We start from the raw sequence: 14,360 nt of genomic DNA, 5'->3' as shown, positions 1-14,360 counted from the left end.
ATAAATTATAGATGTTAATTTTCATTCATTAAAAGTTCTTCAAAGAGCATTTGAAAGAGAGATGAAAAGCATTAACTTGTACTAGTAGTAGGCAGATTCCAATACTTAGAAGTCATGATAGCAAATGCAAATTGAGCTTTCTAAACCAAGGCTCTTAAAGCATGTTATTAAGTATTTTCCTTATCAATTTGAGCAGCAGTGTGGGGCTTTAAAAGGACCAGGTATGGGGGTCCCTACTAGTACTGGGCAGATGGACCAGTACTACTCGGTTTTATGCTGCCTCATTTACTTAGTGCTTTGCAATCCTTAATGTGCACAGCTGGCAGCTGAATGCAGGTTTGATACTAACAGTTTAGACATCTTTAGATGTAGCAGATGGAAAATTTTACACAAATAAAGTAGGAGAAAGTGTGCAATTAGGTTTTTATCTGCAGTTACATGATGCATCCTGTGCTTTCGTTTAGAACGTCACCTTGGTGGGTGGTCATCATCTTCCCTTGCACCAAAGCTGTACCTTCTTGACACCACACTTGATGTTGGATTCCTGCCCAAGCACCAAACTTCTGTTATTGTTGAGTGTGGAGGAAATCAGAAATGCAGCAATCAGCAAAAGACAAAGGCAGACCAGCAGTGTGATTCCAGCAGCCCAGTACATTATGGTTGCATTCCATGCGAGTTAAGTCACGATGGTAAAAGCCTTGGCAGGATTTTTTTTTTCAATAGTTTATTCATGATGTTCATTATTATGAGCTGTAAAGACTATGAGAATTTCATTTTTTAAATGTCTTATGGAATGTATCACTTTCTTAGATCTTGTAGACATGCTGTGGAAACCATAACATAAAATATGAGTTACTTACAATAACTAATTTTAATCCCATCTGCTAAGTATGACAACATTAGCATTTCCACTTAATTAAAAACACCCTTAAAGCAGCAATGTTTTAATCACTCCATTTTATTTACTCTCCTCCGGTGTCACTTATAATTGTAACTTTTTATTTTTTAATAATGAGGGATTTTTTTTTCTCTGTGCATCACACAAAAAAGTGCTGTCGATAATTAGCAGTCTTCTGTTATTACTAGACTCAGGTGTCACAACTGTGTCTCATCCTCATTACAGTAAAAAATTTCACCTATCAGATTCATTATTGCTAGATAATGCGACTGAGAGCCTTAGCAGGCCCTCCAGAAAAGTAATTCAGCCAAGCAAAATTATCAGCTAATTATATTTAGAATCAAAAGCCCAACAACTATTTGCAGATAAATTGTATGAATTGAAGTGAATAGACCTGAATATTAAGATTCATAGATTTAGCAGATGATTTGTTAATTGGAATAAAAAGACCATTTACTAGCCATTTTAACAATAGATCAATCGTAACTCTTATTTATTATTTAACTAGTAGTGCTTAAGGATTGAAATGAAGAGTAATTGTATTATTGTTATGATGTGATACTTTTCTGGGAAAGGACAGAAATGCATGGAAATTAAAGGATTCCCTGTGCATCCTCACACCAAAGTCTGTGTCAGTGTGAGCTCTGCCCAGCTTGATTTGATCTTTAGGACTTGACAAATGGAAGGTGTAAGGTTTATAGTAAAACTTACCACTCATAGTAGGGACTGGTCAGAAAAATACGCCCAAACTTCAGTGCAGAAAGGAGTATGCAAAAAAGATCATTTGCAAATGAAAGAATTCCAAATTTTTAACTTTCATCCAGCAAACCACGGAGGCATTAAATTCTTACTTTACTAATTCATGATCCTGGTAGAGGTTTTTTGAAAGGGGAAATTTCATACTCAAATGATGACTCAGATCCCATCTTGGCCTGCAGTTTTGTTTTAGGGAGCTGTTCATTTTTTTTTTTTTCCATGCAGACGATATGATTAAAAAGCAAATATTTTAACATAACTTAGTGATCTGAGCTATTACTGAAATGTCCACAGTTTCACTCTTTTTTTTTTCTCCTAGATTAAAGAAAACTTTAAAAATCTATTTGCTTTGACATATGACACAATATTTAAGAACTGAAATCATCAATTAAATCACACATCAGAAACATTTCCCTTTGGTAAAAAATATAGTGCTAGACGATGTACACTTTGAAATTGTTGTTAATGTTTAAAATGCAATCTGAAGTGCATATGTTCTTTAAAAAAAAACCCAACATAAATTACAAATTTTAAAAGTTTCTGAAAAAAAACAGCAGTCATTTCTTAGCAAAAGCATTTGCAGAGAAATGTGTCTTTGGGGTTTGTGGATATGCATAGTTTTCTAGCATGAAAGCTGAATATGTTATTCTTTATTTTCTTTCTTTTTCCTGTTTAAAATTGAGTAGATCTAAAGGAAACAGAGTCCTTTCAGGGTACCTGTAATAAAGTACCAAACCTGACATTCGCACGAAGGTAGCAAAAGCCTTTGGGTTGTCACTGAAAACAGAAAAGGTGAATGTTGACAAGATTTCAGATTTTTTTTTTTTTTTATTCTGGGGAATGAGGGAAACTGAAGTTAAAAATAAAGTCCTCGTATGGTCAACATGTTGGAGGAAATTCAAAGCCTCTCATAGAATAAACATATTTTAAGAAGTGTTTTGAATTTCACTGTGTAATTTCTGGCCAACAGAAATTACGGTTGTATCTTTGGAGGGACGTTGTGTCAGATCAATGGTCATTTTGTGAAAAAAGTAATCTGAAACCTGGATGCCTTTAACCCATTCTGTTAAAATCTGAAATCCAAGGGAGGCAGCTCTGCTACTGGAAAACTTTGCGCCACGGCGGTGCAATTCTAAAATATTTGGGTTTGATGTTACGGGAGATATGTAAAATGTTCCTGGGAAAAAGAAAAGGCAAGTACAAAGCTTCACACGCTTTGGCAAAAGAATTTCATCAGTGGTTATTAAAAAATACGACAGTTTATGTCCCAAAAAATAAATGAAATTATCCAAAGCATGTGAATAAGCTGAAATATCCCAGCCTGGAGCATGCTGCAAGTTGTTCCTGGGTTATATTTAGCTGTAACCTTTGGAGTCTGGAAGTCTGAGAGGAATATCTGCTGTGCCAGGTGAGGGTGGTGTGTGTGTGCAACACACCCTGGTGTAGCCAGCATGCCCCTTGTTTTCCAGCAGCATTATTAAGCAAAGCCGTCCATACTTCACCATGTTGTTACATGTGTCTGTCTGCTGATTATAAAATGTGTTAAACAGTATTTAAAAAACAAAAAAATGCAGAGCTGCGCTTTGATTTATTCAGCGAACAAAACATATGCTCGCTGTTCTGTTCTATGTAATTCATATGATCAATAAAATTTTCTTTAAAAAGAGCAACTTTGGCATTTAGAAGGATTATGCTGCTGAAGAAAAAAAAAATGTTTCCCTCTTGCTGCATGCAGGCAATCTCAAGGCTCTTGCAGGAAAATAATTTTTTTTTCTGACTAATGTCTATTTTTGTGTATTTGTGATTTCTAATCCTCAGGATGGAGGCTGTGCATTGTGGCTGTTACCCGCTGTGTCCCAAAGCCTTGGTGTACCCAGAGATATTCCCAGGTATCTGCTTTGTTGCCTGTTCCTTCTGCTGAAACGTAATAACATGATTCCTGCTAAAATCAAAAGTTTGGGAATAAACTTGAGTGAAAGCAATTGTTTATTTGGCAAGCCAACATGTTAGTGTTAAGGCAAATTTTATGTGTTTTAATACATTAGACGAAGTTTATATTTGCCATCTGTTCTTTTAAGATAACAAAAAAGCAAGTTTTGAAATAGCATTCTTCATTGTTAGCATACACATCCCATAATGATAGATTTTTGTTAAGAGGTCACTGATGCTGCAATGGTTTGCAGATTTTTTTTTTCTGATACACAGAAGAGGGAAAAAAAAAAAAAAAAGCCAGGCCTGAAAATCACACCAAATTATTTAAACAATTTAATACTTAATAGTATGCAACTGCAGTACAGGATACACACTAATGTAGTACCAGTTCTTCGAAAAATCTCATCACTAAATGTATCACATATGCATTGTGTTACATTAGAATAATGTATTTTAATCACCCAAAGGAGATGTCTAAACAGCACAACTACACAGTCTTATTTAGCATTAAACATCCTTGTGAGCTGAGGTAACCTTATAAAATCATGCTTAAATAATGTAAAACACGAGGCGGCACAGAGCAATATGCATTTTTAATTAGTAAAGTGACTAATATCGAGTGTGTGCTTTGAGGTTTTTGTTTCATTAAAAATGTATCTGTTTTTCCTGCAGCTGAATATCTGTATTCTACACCTGAACAGCTTTTTAAAAGGCTTCAGAATTTCTGCAAGAGACCAGATATTGTAAGGAGACATCTCTATAAGGTAGTTGTTTGGAATAGTTTTAGATGATATAACGCCATATTGAAGTACAAAGGGGAAAAAAAAAAAACTTAAAAAAACAACATTTAATTAACATACTAATGTTTAAAGGAAACATGCTAGGGAGGGATATTAGTCGTTACACTAACAAGGATTAATTAAACTAGATGCCAGTTGTATTAACCTAGGTCTTATGAAATACGTGCACTTAATGCATGCTACATGTTTTTTTTAATTTACTGTTTTCTAAAATGACTGTCCTTTACATTTGGACCCAAGAGGCTTATAAAAATGAACCTGGATTAATGCAACTCATTAGTTTAAAAGGAAAATAAAAGAAAGATCCTGCAATTATACTAATGAGGATAAGCCTAACTTCCTATCCTAATTTAGTCTTCAAAAAAATGCAGGTGACAGGTATCAGGTAAGATTTCTTTGGCTTCGGGAATAATTTGAGTGATTTTCATAATTACAATTATTTTAATTATTTGCTTTATAAGGTGTGTTGAGCATTAAAGTTTATTGGGAGAATAATTTACTGGTATTTATCATGTCCCCTTCTTTGCAATTATTTCTGTAGAGAAAATGAATGTTCAGTGGCGAACTCTCCATTCAGGTTTTGCTCAAGTGTTCGATTCTAGGCCAACTTTCATGATTTTAAATGGTATATTTACACTGATGGGAGTCATGCTTTTTTTTTTTTTTAATTTGAATGTAGATGAAGCACTAAATTTTACATTATTCCAGCAAAGAGCTGTTACTACACGATGCTGCTTTCAGAAGAATAACTGCAGGTTTTTACGCTGTGCTTCGTGCATTTACAGCGGTTTTTGACTTTTAGTGTCCTGGCTCTGCTGTGGGCAGGTTGGATGCACACCACCCCTGCACCACAGAGGTGTTTCAGCTCGTGAAAACCCCTAAATTCAGCTGAAAGTCCTTAAAGGCTTGGGGGTGCATGGAAATGCTCCTCGTGTTAACCCGTGTGGCACAAATGCGGTTCTTGGAGCGTTCCCTCCTCCGTCCAGCCTCACTGTTAATGAGCAGGTCGAGTAATCTCCTCCTTAATTTGGAGTCTCATGCTGCCAACAGACCCAGCCTCATGCCTCCACCTCCCTCCCTTCCCCTGGGGACCAGAAACTGTTGGGTCTTGCTGTGTTTTGTCTGCCTCTCTCCCCCTTCCTGCACACACATAGCAAGAGCAGCAAGGACTTAGCCCACGCCTTGACTTTTTTTGTGACCTAAAAATAGGCATTTACATAATGATACATCAAAGATGATGTTGTTTCTGCAGGAAACAGTTAAACCTCAAGGAAAAAAAAAAAAAAAAAAAAAAAGAGAGAGAACCAAAAATGCAATTTAACACCCAATTTCAAGCTCATTATCTTTCATTGTCTATTAACTTGGCAATGGTTCAGAAGGTAGCTCATAATAGTTTAAAATGCTGACTGAACACTTCCAGTGTTCAGCATTACTTCTTGAGTCAATAGTATCGTAGAGTTAGGCATGGGGGCTTCAAAGGGAAAGCAGTCCTTAAATGTTTACCTTGGCATTTCCCAATGCTTCAAGCTCAGCTAATGGTTGCATTCACATGGATCTTCTCCCACATGGTTCCCAGCTCCTGAACACAGAGCCAAGGCATGCAAAAAATACTGATATAAAATAGTACAGGTTGAAAATATGTATGCAAGCCCTGTAGGCAAAATGCTGATTTACTTGAAGGATTTTTTATATTTTTTAAGAATTCCTTTGGATGATTAGTAGGCAGAAACTGAAGGTGTTTTTCCTGCCCCTCATGCATGGGGTTTGCAGATTTTCTGAGTATCAGAGGCCAACCTCTGCAACAGGTAGCAATGGAGCTGAGTGGGAGATTGTTTTAAAATGAGGAAAGCAGAGCCTAATCCAGCACCTGTGATCACCAGAGGAAATATCCCTGTTGTCTTTAATAGGCTTTGGATCAGCTCAGAGAATACTGTTAGAGTTGTCCTTTTGTGCCTACACCCACGTACTTCACCTAGTCTTCCTTCACTGTGGACCATCCACAAAAGCTCCTGGAAAATGCTAGCTCAGAGCTGTGCTGTTAAGGTCATTTCAGCTGGAGTGATGCTGCTTTGTAAGGAAGCTGAACAGAGTAAAATTCTGAAGGCTACGCAGCACTTGCACAATATTTTCACTTTTTTTTCAGATCACTATAATATTTTGTGGGCTAGAAAAGGGATTCCAGCACAAGAGTCAATGTTAACCAGCTCCTTGTATTTCAGAAACCATCCTGCCATATTCTCTGCATTGAGTTTATCAAGTACCTGTGCTATTTTGGAAGTAGAAATGCTTTAAAAGTAAATAGTGCTTTTCTCTGCTGGTTGGAGATTCTCAACTCCACAAGTTGGGAAGTAATCACCTTGGCTTATCCTTTTACATATTGTTGGGATTTTATTACTCAGGATATCTATAATAATTAGACAGTGGCTAATTAAACAGGCAGTTTGTTCCTTCAGATGTCCTCAATGCTTGTGCTAACAAAATTAGTGGCAGAAAGGAGATAAATGGCAGCAGGACAGTGGGCTTAGAGGCTGGACATAGGGGACATCCCTGTGAAAATGCACAGACCAAGGCATTAAACTGTAGTAGCTTAACTCCATGGAGCAGATTCATACTGGCAGACTTTTAAAAATGTCCATAATGTAAGCACCTATGAAAAACTTTCCAGATGATGTATTGCTCACCCTGAGTAGTCACACAGCACTCAGGGCTGGCTCATCTGCATTTCAGCTTTGCCTTCTGCCAGTTATTAGCAGAAGACTGAGATGAGAGGGAAGCAAATCTCATTTGTTATCAATTATTTGTTCTGTTCCAGTTTCATGGAATCAAACTCTAGTTCTGGGTGGTTTTGGTTGCCAAGGTAAGCACGGGAATGAAGCAAGTAACAACAGCAGGGCATTGGTCAGGGCACACTACAGGACCTGTTAGTGCCCTATCTAGTAGATTTAAAGTTAAAATAAATAAAATAAAATAGGGCAAAACATTTGCTTCTGCATTATTTTCTTAATGTTTACCTTTTAGTTTCCTCACTTGAGTTTCTTAATTTAAAACAGCATGCATAAAGAGTATACAGTGGAAAGGGACAAGAAGAGTTGCCAAAAGCCAGGCATGGAAGGAGCTGACAACTTTAAATAATCTCTCCCAGCCCTCCCAGCTGAATGAGTGCTGGTTGACATGCTGTCAGCTTCAGTTCCTACAGAAAAATCCTACTCTCACTCATGCTTGTTTAATGGAGAAAAGAATTTGGCCCACTTTCTGACATTCATCTTCTCATTTCCATCACACTACAGAAGCTCACCTGCCTATGAAAAGACACATGGCGTGATTTTTTTCTTTCTGACACCACTGTAGAAGGAAGTCTGCTGAATTCAAAGGGATTAAACTGCTGTAAAATCAAATTAAGATCCCAGTTAGACCATAGACATCTGAATTGTTTCCAGTCTCAGGATTTGGCTGTATAGGACAGTTCTAACAAAACTTTTTTTTTTTTTTTCTTTTCCTTTCCTTTTCTTTTTTCTCTGATTTGAGATAAAGCAGTATCTTGGGATTTTCAGGGAAATGTGTAGAAGGGGAAAACTGCTCCTGGTCCAGCTTTCATGTTTAGGCAAAGCTAGGGAGGCAGCAAGAGGCATTCTCAGTGCAGTAAACTGGGCATTGGGCATGTGAGGATGCAGAGGAGCCTGATGCCAGGTGTCCCATCAGCCACTCAGCCCTGTTGTTCACAGTTCCTGTACCTATGGCCATGTGAGAGCCAGGGATGGTGCCTCTGCCTTTATCTTTACCCAATCCCCAGCAAAACTCCATTGGAAATTCATTTTTCCATAAGCAACCTGGTCTAGTGGAAGATGTCCTTGCCCATGGCAGGGACTTGGAATGAGATGGTCTTTAAGGGCCTTTCCAACCCAAACCACCCCGTGATTCTATGATTTGTTTATGATGGTGTTTAAATAATTTCCTGAATTAGCTCAGGTTTTCCCCACCTTCAGTTGTGTTGAGTGTCTTCTTGTTCTGGAGTTGGTCGCCTGGAAGCAGGAGCTCCCCATCCATCTTTATTGTACCATCCATTATTTTATAAACATTTGTCAAACATTTACAGTATCCCAGTCTTTTCAGTCCCTCCTTGTGAATGTTATTCCATGTTTATATTCTAATCTCTCATCATTCAAGCCATTCTGATGCTTGAGAGCTGTTTTTGTGCTGGTGTGATCGTTGCTTTAGAGAATTCTGGGCTGCGCCATCAGTTTATGTGATGTGTAGTACTCTGATAATTCCCAACCTGTTCCTTATGGAGCCAATCCTACTGTTTACATTTTAATAGTGAATGTATATTGAGCAGATGTTTGCTTACAGTGTTCTCCAGATCTTTTGTCCCGGGCTGATAAAGTTAATTCAGAGCTTTATAGGGTATGCAAATAATGCAAGTATTTCCATCCATCCTGCTGGCTTTCCTGCTCACTAGCAGAGCATGTTTGCAGAGTTAAAAATGAAGGAATTGTATTGAATTTCTGCTTTTACCTGGCTAGCATTAGGTGCAGGTCAAAGGAGGTTATAAACACAAATGAGAAACTTGTATTTGCCTCTTGGGTTGCTCAGTTTCCCATGAACGTGATTTAAAATGGTTTCAGAGGTGGTTTAGATCTGCTTCTCAGAGTCTGTGGGGGAAGGTTACAGGAACTCTGGAGTGCAGAGCTCTGTGTCCATTCTCTCCCATCTCTGTTCCAGTGCTTAGGCATGTGGTCCTAAGGAAAATATGTAAAACATAAGGATTTTTTTATGTGCAAGAAAACTTCCATTAGTTATTTGGAGCACAGAATCACAGACTAGTTAAGGAAGGTGCCTCTGGACATCACCAGCCCCAGCCTCTGCTCAAAGCACGGCCAGTTTCAAAGTAGGATCTGACTTCAAACTTAAATTAAGTTGCTCAGGATCACATCCAGTTTAGACTCAAATCTTGACACTTTCCATTCCCAGTGTATGGCTGATACAGTGAAAACCCTGTCTAGCTTGGGAGTTTGCACAGGTGGGATGGTGTGCTGGGCTGTGGGACACAATTTAAGCATTTTGGGTCAACCTTTGGTCTTCAAAAAACTCTGGTAGAAGGAGGTCGACCTGGCTAAATGGATCCTCACTGTGGAAGAAATGAGTTGGCAGGAAGGGAGTTGGAGTTGCCTAATTTTGGGATCCAGCCATAGAAAAATGGATGTATGTGCAGATATATATGTGTGTAGGTGGCCTGCACCTGAACTTCTCTCTGGGCTTGTCTTGCTCTTGGCTCTCTGAGGTAAAATATCCAGGAGACTCCAGCTCTAATCACAGAATCCTAAAAATATTTAGGCTGGGAAAGACCCTTGAGTCCAACCATTAATCCAACCATGATCGCCATGTCCCCAGATGTTGGTCTGTAGCTCACAGCAGTTGGCTGCACTTGCAACGTAGGACCAAAGCAGTTATGGGGGCAACTTTCAGCATAAACACCAGGACTTGGAACTTTTTATTCTGACAGTATTAGATAGCTTCCAAGAGAGTTTTAGAGAGCAAATGAAAACTGGCAGATGAGCCACAGTCACTTCAAAACAGTAGGTGGAGAAATGGGTCAAAGGAAATAGGAAGAAAAGTTGCAAAAAGCATGAAAAGTTTTGGGTTTTTTTTTTCCCAGTACAGTTTATTCAAATTACCTTGGGGAAAAAAGCAGGAAACTGTTTTCCCACTGTTATAGTCAGTCAGTGTGTTCTGAGCCATCCTGTGCAAGGTACTGCATAGATTTGCATTGAAAATTTGATGTTTTTTTTTTTCTTTAAAGACAGCAAGAAAGAGGTGAGTTTTAAAAGGCCAATGTAAGAAACTGCAGAACCGACCAGTTTGGTCAGGGAAATACTGTTACTCTGCTGAGGTAAATAGCTCTGCTTTGGGCCTCACAGTGCACACAATTCATGTAAAGCAATGGTGGGTTCTGATGCTGGTCTCCAAAAGTGCTTGGAGTTTGAAAATTGAACTCCAAAAATAATTGCTGCAAACTGTTTTCCACCTTGATTCTTCCCCCTTACTCACTTGCAGAGTGAAGGAGCTGGATCACAGGGTAGATCTGACCCAATACAATTTGGTCTGTAAATCATTCCAGTCTTGCCTGCCAAATCTCAGGTTTTGTGTGGAAAATTAATCTCTAAATCTTAATTTTGTTAAGGCAATTTTTTAAAAAGTGCAAAAAATCTACACTAAATCAATACTGTGTGTTTGGACTTGAGCTGTCCTGAAAGAGTCAGTCTAAATGGATGAAGACACCTTATAAAAGTCTAAAGGTTAACTCTTAAGTCCAGTGATGGCAGAGTAGGTATTAAGTGCTTCAGTTCTGATCTTAGGACACTAGAAACAAGTTGATTATTTAATGAAAAATACTGTTCTGCTACTGACATCATGCTGTTTGTTCTTTATGGGAAGATGCTGCTTTATGTGAAAACTTTGCTTCTTTTGATTCCCACATATTTAAAACTGTTGATGGAAAGACAATGGAATTTGTCTTTCATTTTTCATTCAAAATTCATTTTTTCATGGAATTTTATTCTTTGAAAAAATGAATGTCCAGATATTTGCATAATTACCACTCCTTAAAAAAACCAAAAAGAGATTATTCTGAAGTAAAGTCCAGAGTGATGCTGGTCTAGCAGAACTAGGCCCTGCTCCTGCTGGCTCATGGTTCTGCTATGTCTGAGGGTGAGAGGGGCACATTGGTCCCTGAGACTGTTCAGTCTTTGATGACACCACCAGAAAAACAGAATAACCTGGGCCTCATGACCAGCTTACCTGTCTTAAAAAAAAACAAACCCTGAATTCACCCCATGTTTAAATAACACTGCGTAAATGTTCTGTGACCAAGTGGCTCCCACCCCTCCTGAAATCCTTCTGGCATTTTGTGTCCCAGCCTCTAACATGGTTCCGTGTCCTTCTCTCTTGTGCTTCCTCGCAGGGCGAGACGGACGGGTTTTCTTGGGCAGCGCTCGGCAGTAAATTCAGGTCTCTGCTCGCAGCAGAACCGAGGGAAGATTTGTGACAGATGGGGCTAAGTCACAAACTTGCAGCCTCAGGCAGAATTGTGGAAGTTTCCAGAGTGTGCCCATATTTACCTGATCAGAGAGAAAAGAAAATCTGCAGAGGAAGCCGAGCCTGGCTGCTTGTCATAGCTGACACAGAGCCATCTGCCACAAACCTGTGGCGGCTTCAGATCTCCAATCCCTGCCACCACCCCAGCTCAAATTAAATACAGATTCTTAGAGACGTTATGATGGTTACACATGTCCTCGGCATCACATGCAGGAGACTGTTCAAAAAAAATATGTGGCCTGTTGTGTAACCGCACTCATGTATCCCATATGTGGTGCCACATTGAATTTCCGGTTGAATCTGTTTTTATCCTTTGTACTGGATGACATGGTGCCTGAATTCTTTCTTTTCGCCGACACGATGGCAGCCAAGCTGCAGCTTCAAACGCTCACACTTGGCTGAGTTTCTACCTAGGTTGCCAGGTTATCATTGGAGCCTTATTGTGTCCTCAAAGGGCCACAGGGCCTGAAAGGAGGATCCGAATGCTGCCGGACTAATTGGGCAGCCATCTCCGGGTTGTTGGGAGGCAAAGGGCTGCTTGAGCACTTCTCTCTCTTTCTCTCTCTCTCTCTTTTTTTTTTTTTCCTTTTTTTTTTTTATTGCAAATTAATGACTCTCTGGCAAAGGGGTTTTTAAGCGAAGGTATTAATAAGGGGTCTGGCAGGTAATCCCATGATTCGTGGAGTTACATTTGCATTTAATTAATCTTAAAGAAAGCTGAAAGATAAACAGCTGTAATTCAAACTAGCATGGGAAATATGCTACATGGTGCCATCTATCCGATAAAATGAAAGCCGAGACACTTGTTTTATTTCTCTCAAGGATGGAGAACAAACAGATAACAATCAAAATACTTCCAATAAAAACCAGTAGTTTAAATGTAATGGCAGTTCATCAAGAATCTTTGCATCCAGTTGCAAATACAGTCTTTAAAAGATAAATCACTTATGATTCCAGCAGTCAAGCCGCAATATTTGTTGATGTAAAATGTTTTGAAGATGTAGATTGTACAATAAATTTTTAATAAAGTGCCCACTGCAATTTTTAATTAGCATATCTCATTCATGTATAAGTGTGTACATCTATCTGTATGTTTATCACCATGCATATCCTTGTGTCAGAGTCAATGAATGCAATTGTGTCTTTATCTGATGAAGTGGAATTTGGTTTGCAAGCGATAATAAAACCTTATGGCAATTCCAGGATTTTCAACTCTGCTCTGGGAAGAAGCAGGAAGAGGACTCTCGGTAAGGTGTTATGATGTGAAGCCTGGTAAGACTTGTCTTTGCAGACATGTTTGGTCTCAGCTTCCCTTGGATCAGGCAAGGCAGCTCCTCTCCCTGAAAGGGGTGAAAGGTACAGGCTGGTCCCCCTCCCCACGAGTGTCTTTGACACCATCAAGAAGCTGAAATGTCATTTTTCAGCATGACAGAGAGCATGTGTTACTTCTTGTTAAAATTACCCCATGAAGCAATCAAAAACAAACCAGGGAGACACAATGGAAAGTGTTTGTTGTTCTCCTAGCACAGCAGAGTTGTAATTTTGCAGTTATCATCTCTCTGTATGCGGGTTCCTCCTCCTTTCTGCTAGGCCAAGGCCCAGCTTGGCTTTAGGCACAGCTTGTGGTTGGGTGGACGTGGTCTTCCCAAGAGTGTAGGTCTGGTGGTCATCCTTGGAAGACCCAAGGAGCAGGACTGCCTTGCACTCCTACCAGAGTGTATCATAGATGTTCACCAGTGTCATCCCACTTTGCACCAACAAATTGGAATATTTTTTTGCTTCACTGCTGGGGAAACTGAGGCATGGTGCAGTTGTAGCAAACTGCTTCAAGTATCACAGTGAGTCATTCTCCAAACCAATAAAGGGGAAAGAGGAGATGCTGTAATGCTGTGGTGAGCAGACTCGAAACATCAAAGCTGTGTGGTTTGCACTCAGAGGCTCCTGCTGTCCTCAGGGCAGCCCCACGGCCAGGGGAGGTCTCACCCAGCTCTTTGGTGAGGTGCAGCCCTGTCCTGCTGAACTTACTGACCGTGATTCTTCAACCAGGCCCAGCTCTGCTGAACAAGGCTTCATCTTGGTGGAAAATTTTTCCCTTCTTATGAACCCTTGCAAATAATGTTTTATAATAGAAACTCTGTGAGGAGTTTAATTGCAGGGTAATAAATAGCAATGCTGTGTTATCTCCTGATATTTCTTTACATTCTTAGCGAAAATGCACAGCTGTTCTGGAGTAAGGATCCCTGGAAGTGTTCAAGGCTGAATTGGACAGGGCTTGGAGCAGTGGAAGGTGTCTGTTTCCATGATGGGGGATTGGAACTAGATGAGCTTAAAGGTCCCTTCCAACCCAAACAATTCTGATTTCGTGTCCTTACCACATCACAGGATGTGTCAGGGGCCACCCTGGCCTGTTTGAGGTCCTCAGTCAGGAGAGTGATGTAGGACTGCCAGGTAGCCAGAGGTGATATTTGCAGGGCTGCCAGGTAGCCAGAGGTGGTATTTCCCCCAGAGAGTTTCCCTTCAGCACTGCAGACTGAAACAATCCACAGAGTTTTGCCTCTCAGTTTCAGCAGAGGAAACAAGAGTGTCGCCCCGTGCTGCTTCATCTCAGTCCCTCGCTTCAGAAGGTCAGAGGGACAAACTGGGATCTTGGTCCTGTTGTTCTTACACAAATGAGTAAGTGGCGAATGCGGACACCTAATCCTGTGAGTAGAGCAAGAGAATTGAACCTTGACTTACTTTCATGTTTATTGATGTTTCACCTGCATTGACAGAGCGGCGCCAAGGCTTTGAGACAAGTTTCAGTGCAGTCAGAGCTGGGTTTCCCCGACTGTGTGTCAGCCTCACCCTGACCAGACAGCTCCTCCTGCATCACTAACAGGCCA

General features: G+C 39.9%; 1 protein-coding gene across 15 annotated transcripts in view; it reads left to right on the top strand.

The window, feature by feature from the left end:
• GTDC1 (glycosyltransferase like domain containing 1) overlaps positions 1–14,360 on the top strand; it is a 314,519-nt gene that overhangs the window by 291,641 nt on the left and 8,518 nt on the right. For 8 of the 15 annotated variants that reach the window (XM_072931740.1, XM_072931741.1, XM_072931743.1 and 5 more), the window contains 2 exons: positions 3,473–3,543; positions 4,259–4,350. In XM_072931740.1, coding sequence (XP_072787841.1) covers positions 3,473–3,543; positions 4,259–4,350 — 163 coding nt within the window. Of the gene's footprint in view, positions 1–464; positions 690–2,340; positions 2,447–3,472; positions 5,982–11,344; positions 12,527–14,360 lie in introns of those variants that run through there. The other 7 variants (XM_072931745.1, XM_072931742.1, XM_072931747.1 and 4 more) reach the window with 4 other exon arrangements.

Source organism: Taeniopygia guttata, chromosome 7 (genome assembly GCF_048771995.1).
Source record: "Taeniopygia guttata chromosome 7, bTaeGut7.mat, whole genome shotgun sequence".
Lineage (NCBI taxonomy): Eukaryota > Metazoa > Chordata > Aves > Passeriformes > Estrildidae > Taeniopygia > Taeniopygia guttata.
The sequence above is the reverse complement of the archived record's forward strand: the minus strand, read 5'-3'. Positions and strand labels throughout refer to the sequence as shown.